This window comes from Malassezia vespertilionis, chromosome 4 (genome assembly GCF_029542925.1).
Source record: "Malassezia vespertilionis chromosome 4, complete sequence".
In the NCBI taxonomy this organism is placed as follows: Eukaryota; Fungi; Basidiomycota; class Malasseziomycetes; order Malasseziales; family Malasseziaceae; genus Malassezia; species Malassezia vespertilionis.
Window position 1 is genome coordinate 806,498 of NC_079250.1, and position 12,084 is coordinate 818,581.

General features: G+C 58.5%; 7 protein-coding genes across 7 annotated transcripts; 4 read left to right on the plus strand and 3 right to left on the minus strand.

The window, feature by feature from the left end:
- Positions 1-11: 11 nt before the first annotated feature.
- Positions 12-1,484, minus strand: MVES1_002410 (uncharacterized protein; the record flags this gene model as incomplete). Its single annotated transcript, XM_056207240.1, has 1 exon — positions 12-1,484. One exon carries the CDS (start codon positions 1,482-1,484, stop codon positions 12-14), a length of 1,473 nt encoding a protein of 490 aa, XP_056063215.1.
- A 119-nt stretch (positions 1,485-1,603) lies between these two features.
- On the plus strand, positions 1,604-3,979 carry AMD1 (AMP deaminase; the record flags this gene model as incomplete). The annotated part of the gene is made up of 1 exon (XM_056207241.1): positions 1,604-3,979. The coding sequence occupies one exon, from the start codon at positions 1,604-1,606 to the stop codon at positions 3,977-3,979; it is 2,376 nt and encodes a 791-aa protein (XP_056063216.1).
- Positions 3,980-3,983: 4 nt separating this feature from the next.
- On the minus strand, positions 3,984-5,234 carry PGK1 (phosphoglycerate kinase; the record flags this gene model as incomplete). Its single annotated transcript, XM_056207242.1, has 1 exon — positions 3,984-5,234. One exon carries the CDS (start codon positions 5,232-5,234, stop codon positions 3,984-3,986), a length of 1,251 nt encoding a protein of 416 aa, XP_056063217.1.
- A 103-nt stretch (positions 5,235-5,337) lies between these two features.
- Positions 5,338-6,735, plus strand: MVES1_002413 (D-arabinose 1-dehydrogenase (NAD(+)); the record flags this gene model as incomplete). Its single annotated transcript, XM_056207243.1, has 1 exon — positions 5,338-6,735. The coding sequence occupies one exon, from the start codon at positions 5,338-5,340 to the stop codon at positions 6,733-6,735; it is 1,398 nt and encodes a 465-aa protein (XP_056063218.1).
- Positions 6,736-7,224: 489 nt separating this feature from the next.
- Positions 7,225-9,201, plus strand: CDH1 (substrate-specific activator of APC-dependent proteolysis; the record flags this gene model as incomplete). Its single annotated transcript, XM_056207244.1, has 1 exon — positions 7,225-9,201. The coding sequence occupies one exon, from the start codon at positions 7,225-7,227 to the stop codon at positions 9,199-9,201; it is 1,977 nt and encodes a 658-aa protein (XP_056063219.1).
- Positions 9,202-9,234: 33 nt separating this feature from the next.
- GUA1 (GMP synthase (glutamine-hydrolyzing)) lies at positions 9,235-10,815 on the minus strand (the record flags this gene model as incomplete). Its single annotated transcript, XM_056207245.1, has 1 exon — positions 9,235-10,815. One exon carries the CDS (start codon positions 10,813-10,815, stop codon positions 9,235-9,237), a length of 1,581 nt encoding a protein of 526 aa, XP_056063220.1.
- Positions 10,816-10,898: 83 nt separating this feature from the next.
- On the plus strand, positions 10,899-12,080 carry BUB3 (mitotic spindle checkpoint protein Bub3; the record flags this gene model as incomplete). The annotated part of the gene is made up of 3 exons (XM_056207246.1): positions 10,899-11,018; positions 11,047-12,024; positions 12,051-12,080. The coding sequence occupies 3 exons, from the start codon at positions 10,899-10,901 to the stop codon at positions 12,078-12,080; spliced, it is 1,128 nt and encodes a 375-aa protein (XP_056063221.1).
- Between the last annotated feature and the right edge of the window lie 4 nt (positions 12,081-12,084).

Consider the following 12,084-nt stretch of genomic DNA (forward strand, 5'->3'; position numbering starts at 1 on the left):
CAATACATAGTCTATGCGAATCGGATCGTCACTGCGCCGCCTGCGCGGTGGATTCGCAGCAGTTTCTTAGCGACGAGGCCATACACAGCCCTCGATGCAAGCGCATCGCCGCCAAGCTCCACGTCTCTCGCGTCCAGGCCCAGCTGGCGCACAGTCTCGCTCGCCGAGCCAGCGTCGCGCATGGCAGCGCAAAAGATGCCCTGGCCACGCTGGCGCCACCACTTGTCCGTGTAGGTCTTGATGCTCGGCAGCGTGAGTGTATGCTCCGGAGCACGGAGCAGAAGCAGGAGAACATGCGCCATGACGACCATCCCTACACTTAGCGGCGCGGCGGTGGTCGTGCTTGCAGCAGGCGGTGCAGCCGGCACTGCCTCTTTGCAGAAAGCATCGACCGCGGCAGTGTCTGGGTCCTGTGCACAGCATTCGAGCTTGCGAACGATGGTATACGTCTCTGCAAACGGCGCTGGCTCGCAGGGGCCCGTCACGTACCGCAGCGTCTCGCCGAAGAGCGCCCATAGCTTCGACGTGACCTGCACGAGTTTCTCGCTAGGGGGCGGCGTGGCGTGGGCTGGCAGCAGCTGCGGCCGCTGCGGACTTGGCTTACACGGCGCGGTGTGCTGCGGACTTGGCTGCAACGCGCGCGGTGTGCTGCGTTCCGGCGTGGACGGCGCTGGCGCAGGCGCTTTTTGCGGCGTGGTAAGCGTGGGCCGCAGCTCCGCACGTCCAACGCGCGGCGTGCCGTCTAAAGTGCGCCGAAGTTTTCCGGTCGGCGTCTTGTTATACGGTGTTCCTGCCATGCTTGCCGGGGCTTGGGTGCGCGCAGCACTGGCTTTCGGCGTGGTGTGGGGCTTGGCCGGCGCCGTCTTTGGCGGTGCCTTGGCCGGCGTCTCGGCGCGCCCAAGCTCGGCAAGCATGGACTCGAGCGCAAGGATCTCCATGCGCTCGCGCTGAATTTCGTCCTTGATCTGGGCAACCGCCTCCTCGTCCCTGTTTGCATGCTTCTGCGGCGTTTGGTGCTCTTTGGCGCGCTTCGCCTGGTCAATAGTCAAAGTGTACCGCTGGATATGCCGCTGCAGCTCTCCATCGCGTTTCAGTAGCATGCGCACATGTTTCCTCGCGCGCGGCGCATTGTGGAACGTCTGCATGAGCTGGTCCGCAATGGTCAGATAGAATCGCGCGCCTTTATCCGGTGCGAGTCCCGCAACTCCATTCCGCAGGGGGCTCGGCAGTTCTATTTCTTTCAGGCGCGGCTCGCGGGGAATTAGCACAGCCTCGGTATCCACGCGCCCTTCTTCTGCGGCGCGCGGTGCGTAGCTGAACAGAGAAGCTTCCATGGGATCCGCGTCGCGGATCAGCTCCAAAATATCCAGGCGGGGTGTATTCAGTACTGCATTTGAAAAATACGACGACTGCGAGGACGCTTGCGCTTGCTGCGCATGGATCGCGTCCAGCGACGCTTGGATCGAAGCAATATGCGCGTCCATCGTCGGTGTTGCTCGCCAAGGCGCCGCGCGCGTCGAGCACGTGCGGCGCGCCTCCACTCGGACCGCTGCACCTGTGCGGCGCGCGCATTTTCATGTGTGCCTACGCGTTGCCTCCGCACATGCGTGGCGCCAGCGAGTCGCGTGAGACGTCGCTGGAGCGCGTCGTGCCGAATGGATGGAGCGCGGGCCATGAGGTGCCGTGGAGCGATGCAGCGAGCCAGGACGACCCGTTGAATCCAGAAGCGACCTCGGATCCGCTGGATCGGCGGAGCGCGATGCAGAGCATGGCTGCCGCTACAGAAGCGGCGGTGAATGCAGGGAGCAGATCGACGATGGGCATTGAAATGGCGAATCTGGGCGGCGAGCAGATGGTGCAGCACATGCCGGCGGAGTGCGCGTCGCTCTTCGCGAGTCTGCAGCAGTGCATGCGCCTGCGCGACAAGTACATAGACACGAGCCTGCAGGGAAGTCTTTTTGACAACCCCAAGAACTGGGACGCTGAGTTTTGCGAGCAGTGGTCCGACGCGACGGGCCAGCCGACGACTAATCCTAGCGACACGACAAACGACGGCACGGCGCATGTCGACGGATGCGCGTGGAACGAACAAGGCGACCACCCACAGCCATGGAAAGTGTACCCTGCGCCGCCGCGGCCGCACTGGGAGCATTTTTCGCCCGCGCCCGCATCTTCATTTGTCGTGCGCCCCGGCGGCGCAACACTCCAAGACGCCGTCCCTCCTGCGTCGCAGGCGAATGCAGCTGCGGCGCAGTGGCTCGTAGAGCACAGCGGCGGCAAACCCGGCGTGTTCCGCATGGAGGATATCGTGATTCCAGGACCGCATAGTGTAGCAGGCCACGCGACACATTTTCGCATGGAGCACGGCGTGTACAAGGCATGGTACGACACCGAGGACGAAGCGCACGGCGAACGGCACGAAGCCCCACACTACATTACCCACGTCCCCTCGAGCACCGAATTTTTCCGCGACTTGGACTTTCTGCAGAGCATCACTGCCGACGGGCCCGCCAAGACGTTTGCATGGCGCCGCCTCAAGTATTTGGAGAGCAAGTGGAACATGTACAAGCTGCTCAACGAGTACCGCGAACTGGACGCAATCAAAAAGGTGCCGCACCGCGACTTTTACAACGTACGCAAGGTCGACACGCATGTGCACCACAGCGCGAGCATGAACCAAAAGCATCTCCTGCGGTTCATCAAGTCCAAGATCAAGCGGCAGCCAAACGACAAAGTAATTGTGCGCAATGGCGAGGCCAGAACGTTGCAGCAGGTGTTTAGCTCGCTGGGACTGACCGCGTACGACCTGAGCATCGATACGCTCGACATGCACGCGCACCAAGACGCGTTCCACCGCTTCGACCGCTTCAATCTCAAGTACAATCCTATTGGCGAGTCGCAGCTCCGCGAGATCTTCCTCAAGACAGACAATTCCATCCACGGGCGGTACCTTGCGGAGATTACCAAAGAGATTGCAGAAGATCTCGAGGCAAGCAAGTACCAAATGTCCGAGTACCGCATCTCCATTTACGGTCGCAGCATGGACGAATGGGACAAGCTCGCGAGCTGGGTAGTCGACCACCGCCTCTTTAGCCACAACATTAGGTGGCTGATCCAGGTACCGAGATTGTACGATGTATACAAGGCGAACAATAACGTGGATAACTTTGAAGACGTGCTTCGCAACGTCTTCCAGCCTTTGTTTGAAGCGACACAGAATCCTGCGTCGCATCCCAAGATGCACATCCTTCTCCAGCGCGTCGTTGGGTTTGATCTCGTCGACGACGAAAGCAAGCCGGAGCGCAGGTTTTTGCGCCAGTTTCCTCCGCCGCACCAGTGGAACTATGCACAAAGTCCGCCATACGCATACTGGATGTACTACATGTTTGGCAACATGGCAAACTTGAACCAGTGGCGCAAAATCCGTGGGTTCAACACGCTCGTCCTTCGGCCCCACGCGGGCGAGGCCGGCGATCCAGACCATTTGGCAGCGACGTACCTCACTTCCCACTCCATCTCGCACGGGATACTCTTGCGCAAAGTGCCTGTGTTGCAGTACCTTTACTATTTAAAGCAAATCGCGCTCGCCACGTCTCCGTTGAGCAACAACGCACTCTTCCTCGCCTATGAACGGAACCCATTTCCCGAGTACTTCCGCAAAGGGCTGGTCGTCACTCTTTCCACCGACGACCCGCTCCAGTTTCACCTGTCCAAGGAACCCCTCTTGGAAGAATATAGCATCGCGACGCAGATTTACAAGCTCACCTCCACGGACATGTGCGAGCTTGCGCGGAACAGTGTCATTCAATCTGGCTGGGAGATGGAACTGAAGCGGCACTGGCTCGGCTCCAAGTTTTTCCTGCCCGGACCCGCTGGGAACGACGTGGCCAAGACAAATGTACCCAACATCCGTTTGCGCTACCGCAACGAGACGCTCAAGCAGGAGCTTGCTTTTATTTGGCAATCGGTAGACCTATAGACCATTACTTGCTGCTAAGTCCGGTCACGCCAGGCAGATCCTTGCCCTCGAGGAGCTCGAGAGAAGCGCCGCCGCCCGTGGAAACGTGGGAAATGTCGTCTTCGGCACCATACTTGGCCACCACCGTCGCCGTGTCACCACCGCCGACAATCACCACGCCGCCCTTCTTCTCCGCTTGGACACACGCATCGAGCAGCGCCTTGGAGCCCGCGGCAAAGTTGTCAAACTCAAACACACCCGCGGGGCCGTTCCAGAGAATGGTCTTGGCCTTGACAATTGCGTCGCCAAACAGCTTGCGGCTCTTTTCGCCAACGTCGAGGCCCATCCAGCCGTCAGGAATACCGGTCTTGTCGTCCGCTTCGCCGACTTTGGCATCCTTGGCAAACTTGTCTGCAGTGACAAAGTCGACGGGAAGGAGCACTTCGACATTCTTCTTTTGCGCCTTGGCCATGAGCTCCTGCACCTTCTTCGCGCCCTCCTCGTCGTACAGAGAGCTGCCAATGTTCATGTTGTCAAGCACCTTCTTGAATGTAAAGGCCATACCACCGCCAATGATGAGCATGTTGACCTTGTCCAGCATGTTGTCGATAAGCTGGATCTTGTCCGAGATCTTCGCACCTCCAAGAATGGCCAAAAACGGACGCTCGGGGCTTTCAAGGGCCTTGGAAAAGAAGTCGAGCTCCTTCTTCATCAAATAGCCAGCAGCACGCTGCGGCAGCTCAATGCCGACGACGGAGGAGTGCGCGCGGTGGGCAGTACCAAAGGCGTCGTTGATGTACACGTCGCCCAGCTTGGTGAGCTCCTGGCGGAACTTTTCAACCGCCTTGGAATCCGCCTTGGTCTTCTCGCCATTAGCATCCTTGCCCTTGCCTTCTTCCTCAATGTGGAAACGGAGGTTCTCGAGGAGGATCACTTGTCCATCCTTGGCATCGGCAACTGCCTTTTCGACCTCGGGGCCGACACAGTCGTTCAAGAACGCAACATTGGCGTTCAGCTGCTTGTCAAGCTCCTTCGCTACAGGCTTCAGCGAGTACTTTGACACGACGTTGCCATCGGGACGGCCCATGTGGCTCATGAGCACCACCGCCTTGGGCTTCTGCTCCAAAGCGTACTTGATCGTCGGGAGCGCCGCAACAATGCGCTGGTTGTTGGTGATCTTGTCACCATCGAGAGGCACATTAAAGTCGACACGGATCAACACGCGCTTACCCGCGAGGTCAAGATCGGTAATAGCAAGCTTCTGCGAAAGCGACATGGTACTAATTCAAGTTCGCGCTTCGTGGCTCCGGCTGGACCGCTGGGTCGTGCACAAGATTACATAAGCGTTTGACGTTGCTGTGGCACGTGCAAGATTCCGTATGCCCATTCCACCGCAGACCTACCCGCCGTGGTCGGCGTTTGGGGACGTAGTGCCACTGAATACGCTCCCAGATGATGTACCCGATGGAGAAGCACCGTGGCAACATGCAAAAGAGCTGACCGACTTTAAATCGCAGTGCTCGCCGCTTTTGTTCGGCGGTGGCGCTTTTGGCGCGGGGATGTACAATGCAGATACCGTTTTGCACAGCGATGCGTGCATCCGTGCATTGCGATTAGCATTTCGCTACGGCATCAATGCACTCGATACTTCTCCGTACTACTATCCTTCCGAACTGGTCCTGGGCCGCGCGCTGCGGACGCTCGCGCCGGAATTTCCCCGCGCATCCTACTTCCTTATCACGAAATGCGGCCGCTACGGCCCAGCGCGGAGCGCATTTGACTATACACCGGAACGGATTAGCCAATCGGTGCACGATAGTATGGAGCGGCTCGGAACGACGTACTTGGACGCCGCCCTGCTCCACGATGCCGAGTTTGTCTCGGACCAGCCACGGGCGACGCTTGACCCTGACGGTGCTTTGCTCGCCGCGAATGCTGTTGGGATTGCGTGCGACCAGCATGGTGCTCTTACCCAGGGTGAGGCACGCGTGGTTCTCGGCACCACACCAGCAGATGCGCCCGTCCTGCGTGGTGACGGCGATCGGAGAGTCCTCGACGCGGCACACGCATTGTTTGCACTCAAGGACCGCGGCGTAATTAAAAATGTGGGAATGAGCGGATATCCCGTCGCTGAGCTTGTCCGTATTTCGCGGTTTATCGCGTGTAACGCACCATTCCGTCCGTTGGATATCGTGTTGAACTACAGCAACCATACCTTGCACTCCGACTTGCTCCCGCAATGGCAGGACATGTTTGCAGTGTGCCCGTGGCCCGGAGGCGTATGCCCCGATGGCAGCGGTAGGGTATGGGAGGCGCCGATGCTGCTGAATGCTTCGCCGTTTTCCATGGGTCTGTTTTCCGATCGTGGGGCGCCGCCTTGGCATCCCGCGTCGCCAGCGCTACAGGAGACAGTTCAACAGGTGCACGCAAGGTTGGCGAGGCTTGCCGCAGAAGCTAAGCGCGTGTCTGTGCCCAAGGAGAACGTGTTGGGCCGTACGGCACTTTTGCATGGTATTCGAGGTACGGAAAAGCTGGAGCTTCGTACCTTGCTTGGGATGAGCAATGTCGAGGAGGTGCACGCAGCAATTGCCATCTATCGCGTCCTTGTGTCTGCGTGCGGCAGTGCAGAGGCACGCGCGAAGCTGGATCCAAAGCAGATTGCAGCGCTACATGCGACGTACGAACAGCTTGCAGAGTACGGAGCGATTGCGCAGGCAGCGATGAAGGAAGCGCACGTGTACGATGCTGCATGGGCGCAGCCTCCACCCGATGCATAAAGAGTATTGTAGGACGCTATGCATAGGACTACTTTGACGTACGATACGAAACACTCAACGCGCACAGGCAGCAGCGGCCAGGCACTGCTTTCCTGCCGAGAAGTATGTTACCTCAACAAAAAAAAGCTTTGTGCATGGACCAACAAAAGAACGCGCTGCACTCCAACACGCGTAGATGCATTGCATGCGAAGAGCCGATCGGTGTACCATCCAACGCGCTATGTATGCCTCCACCTGATCGTACCCTGTCGTTTGTGTCTCCACAAGCGACGCTGTCGTTTGCCATTCGCTAGAGCGCTTCGCGAACCCCTTACACGAGCACGTGACCGTTTGTACCAGGCTGTTGACGATGTCCGTGCCTGTCGTCGCATCATCCGTTGCAGTCGCTGGCACATTGGATTTCGCGTAGATACCGCATTATTCAGTCCTAACCCCCCTCCTCACCCTTGTGCATTTTTTGGGCTTTTTGAAAACAAGCTCTGGTGCGCCATGTACCACTCCGAATTTGCGCGGCGCTTACGGAGCCAATCCAACGCGGGTGTGCGGCAATCGGCTTCCACTTCTGGGCTTTCGAATTCGCAGTGCGCAGGGTCCAGCAGCGCAGATCCACTTTATGACGCTACTTCGCCAGGTCTTCCTCGTGCTCAAACGTACGATGTGGACCTCACCGCATCCCGCCACAGCACACGGGCGACGCAGCAGGCACCATTGACGCCCCGCAAGGCAAAATCCAAAAACTCTTTTCTCCATGGCGATCGGTGCGTACACCATGCATACACTGACGCTAGTTTTATTCCCAGTCGCGATGGATCGGACCTGCAGGCCGCATTCCAGCTCATGTCAGAAGACGCACTGACCCCCGGCGGGCGAAACAAGCGCAAGATTGTGCCAGATATGGATGCGCAGACCGAAGAGGCGAACGAGACATACTCCATGCTTTTAAGCTCGGAGCTTTTCGGCTCCGACGCCGCGCTGTGTTCTTCGCCGAGCGCCAACATGGGCATTGTCTCGCCCTCGCGCTCTGGAACGCCAACCATGATCCACTCGCCCACCAGTGCCAGTTGGTCAGCGCGCGGTGCAGATTCTTCTCTTCCAACCACTCCATCCAAGAAAAATTTGCTGAGCTTCCGCAGCCCCACGCCCTCGACGACTCCATCGCGTTCGCGTGATCGCAGGCTGCACGGCTCGCAAATGACGCCGTCTTCCAGCGGCCGCTTGCACGAATCCACCTCTTTGGATGGGCTGGATGAGTGCTCTACCCAGCTTTTTGCGCGTGGAGCGACGCGCTCCTCTATTGACGCGGGTCTCTTTGGTGGGCTCTCTGTCGGTGGCGCAGGCTCGCCACCCGGTCCGCAAACCTCGCTCCTCTCCACCAGCGAGCAGATTGACTCGCCTGCACACACGGCATACAGCACGAGCCCTGTCAAGCCTGAAAGCCAGCGGATTTTGCTCCAGTCGCGCAAACCTGCACGCGCGATTAGCAAAGTACCGTACAAGGTCCTCGACGCCCCCGAGCTCGCCGACGATTTCTACCTAAATTTGGTTGATTGGTCGAGCCAGGATTTGCTGAGTGTCGGACTGGGTCGCTGTGTATACTTGTGGTCCGCCAAAAACTCGGGCGTGTCGCGTTTGTGCCAGATGCCAAGCATGCACGACAGCATCACGAGCGTCAACTTTGCAGAGCGTGGAAACCATTTGGCCATCGGCACTCATTCTGGTGTTGTGCAAATATGGGACACCGAGAAGGAAAAACTGCTGCGGACCATGATGGGTCACACGGCTCGTGTGGGATCACTGGCATGGAACAACCATGTCTTGACCACGGGCTCACGCGATCGCACGATATACCACCGTGACGTGCGCGTGCCAGACCACCACGTCAAAACTTTGCGTGCACACCGCCAGGAAGTGTGCGGCCTGAAATGGAATCTGACGCGCGAGCTGCTCGCGTCCGGAGGCAACGACAACAAGCTCTTTGTCTGGGATGGTCTTCGCGAGACGCCTCTCCACCGCTTTACAGAGCACACGGCGGCGGTAAAAGCGATTGCATGGAGCCCCCACCAGCAGGGCTTGCTTGCTTCTGGCGGCGGTACGGCAGACATGAAGATCCGCTTTTGGAACACCCAGACCGGCGCACTGCTCAATACCATGGACACCGGCAGCCAGGTATGCAACCTTGCATGGAACAAGTCGTCCAACGAAATAATCAGTACGCACGGCTACTCGAGTGGGCACATCCACAACCAGGTCCAGCTCTGGCGGTACCCCAGCTTGACGCAGACTGCAACACTGACAGGCCACTCGATGCGTGTCTTGTACCTCGCTATGAGCCCAAACGGCAAAACAATCGTCACAGGCGCAGGCGACGAGACGCTGCGTTTCTGGGACCTCAATACGCCTTCGTGCGATACGGCGCACAGGCGCGACGACAAGGCGGTCCACTCGTCCTTTGTCAAGTTGCGCTAACGCATAGATAGATACCCTACTATATACTGTACGCTACAGCCATTCAATCGTCGCCGGCGGCTTGGACGAAACGTCCAGCACAACGCGGTTCACGCCTTGGACCTCGTTTGTGATTCTGTTGCTGATGCGTGAGAGCAGGTTGGGGTCAAAGTGGTACCACGTCGCGGTCATAAAGTCGGTGGTTTGTGCGGCACGCAGCGCAATCACCTGGTCGTACGTACGCTTGTCTCCTTGCACACCGACGGCGCGCACGGGCAACAGCACGGCAAAAGCCTGGCTAATGTCGTTGTACACGTTAGCCTTGAAAATCTCTTCGATATAAATCTTGTCCGCATGCTGGAGCAGCTTGACTTGATCACGCGTCACAGGGCCAAGGATGCGGATGGCCAGGCCCGGCCCCGGGAAGGGATGGCGCCCAACGAGGTGCTCGGGAATGCCCATCAAGCGCCCAAGCGCCCGCACCTCGTCCTTGAACAGCTCGCGCAGCGGCTCGATCAACTTGAGTTTCATATCCTCCAGCAGGCCGCCGACGTTGTGGTGCGTCTTGATCGTCGCACTTGGGCCTTTGAAGCTGATGCTCTCGATCACGTCGGGGTACAGCGTGCCTTGGAGCAAATACTCGTACTTGCCCATCTCTTTTTCCATGCGCTCGGCCTCTTTTTCAAACACTTCAATGAATGTGTTGCCGATAATCTTGCGCTTGCGCTCGGGATCCTCCACGTCTACAAGGCGCTCCAGAAAGAGGTCGGAGGCGTCGACGACGGTGAGGTTCACGCCGAGGTCTTTGGATAGCTTTTCGTCTACCTGCTTCGCCTCGTCCATGCGCAGGACACCGTTATCGACCATGACGGCGTGGAAGCGATCACCAATAGCCTCGTGCATAATCTTGGCCGCGACACTGCTGTCCACACCACCGGAGATGGCGCCGAGGACACGGCCATGGGGACCTACCATCTCACGAATCCGCGCAATTTCCTTGTCGATGAACGTCTCCATCGTCCAGTTGCGCCTGCATCCACAAACAGTCACAAAATTTTCAAAGAGCTTGGTGCCTTGGGCGGTGTGCGTGACTTCTGCGTGGAACTGGATGCCGTAAAAGGGATGCTCTTTGTGCGCAATTGCCGCGTAGGGCGCCGTCTTGGTCCGCGCAATCACGTCAAAGTTGTCTGGCATCTTGCTCAGCTGGTCCCCATGCGACATCCACACCGTCAGGTCTTCGCCGAGGCCCGCAAAGAGCGCGTCGCAGACGCGGTTGCCCGTTTGCACAAGGTCCAACGTCGCATGCCCATATTCACGCGTATGATGCGGATCTACACGTCCGCCGTGATTCCATGCAATCTCTTGCAGGCCGTAGCAAATGCCCAGCACGGGCACGCCCATGGAAAATACCGCCGGATCGACGCGGGGGGCAACTTCGTCGTACACAGAGTAGGGCGAGCCAGAGAGGATGACGCCTTTCGGGTGCCACGTCAGATCCTTGATTTGCTGCGTGCAAGGAAGCATCTCACAGTACACATTCAGCTCACGAAATCGACGCGTAATTAGGTGCGAGTACTGCGACCCGAAATCGAGAATCAGGATCGAGTCATACTGGCTATGGATCGCATGGCTCATGGTGCGGAGGAAGCGGTATTTTTTTTTTCTCTTCGTCGCTGCATGTGGAGGCGCTTGTCGCCCGACGCGCGTTGGCTGCTGCCATGTCGTTTGCCGAGTTTACCGCGCCGGCATCGCCGCTGGATCCGGTATCGGCGCTCGGGTTTTACCACGATGTGACGTCGCCTAGTGCTTCGCACTTGCTCGTTTCGAGCTGGGATAAGGTAGGTACACTGCCAAGGCTCACCACAGTTTGTACGACTCTACGATCTCACCGAACATGCCGCGGGAAGCGCGCCGATCCTGAAGTCGTTCGAGCACCCTGCACCGGTGCTGGACGTGTGCTGGATTAGCGATACGCTTGCCGCAAGTGCATGTCTTGATCGGCGCGTGCGTCTCTTGCATCTCGGCACAGGCCAGGTCGTGATTGTGGGCAAACACGAGAACGGCGTTTGCAGAGTGCGGTACGATGTCCACACGCGACTGCTGCTGAGCGGGTCCTGGGACGCGACGGTGCATTTGTATGATCCACACACAGACCCTGACTCGTGCTTTTTGCGTACGCTGCGCCTGCCGGACAAGGTGTTTGCCATGGATACCGTGCCCGTTTCCAATGCGCCAAATGGGGTGCGTGTCCAGGACACGACGCCGCGGCTTGTCGTTGCAACAGCAGGGCGCGGCATATCTATCTTTAACCTACACACGATCCGCGACGCCCTCGATCGCGACGTCACGGAAGATGCGGCATTTGCGCCGGAACAGACGCGCGAGAGCAGCCTCAAGTTTATGCTGCGCGACGTGCGGTGCATGCCTGATGGCTTGGGCTACGCAACCTCGTCCGTCGAAGGCCGGATTGCCGTCGAGTTTTTCGATCCACGTCCCGCTGCACAGGCGCAAAAGTACGCATTCAAGTGCCACCGCAAAGACGTCGACGGCGTCGATATTGTGTACCCTGTCAACACGATGGGATTCCACGCTGTGTACGGCACATTTGCGTCGGGCGGTGGCGATGCACACTGTGCGCTCTGGGATCCCATCGCCAAGAAGCGGATCCGCCAGTATATCCTGCCATCGCCGATCAGTGCACTGGCGTTTAGCGCGGATGGAGCGCTGCTCACCATCGCGAGCGGGGGCGAAAACTTGGACGATACAGAGAATGCAGGGGGCATTGGTCCTGGCGGCGCTGGGCACATTTTGCTGCATATCAAGCCCGCGCTGGAGGATGCCAAGGTGCGTTGGTGCTGTTCTAACTTTAGCCAAAATCGACAAAAAATGGGACTCTATAGTGCA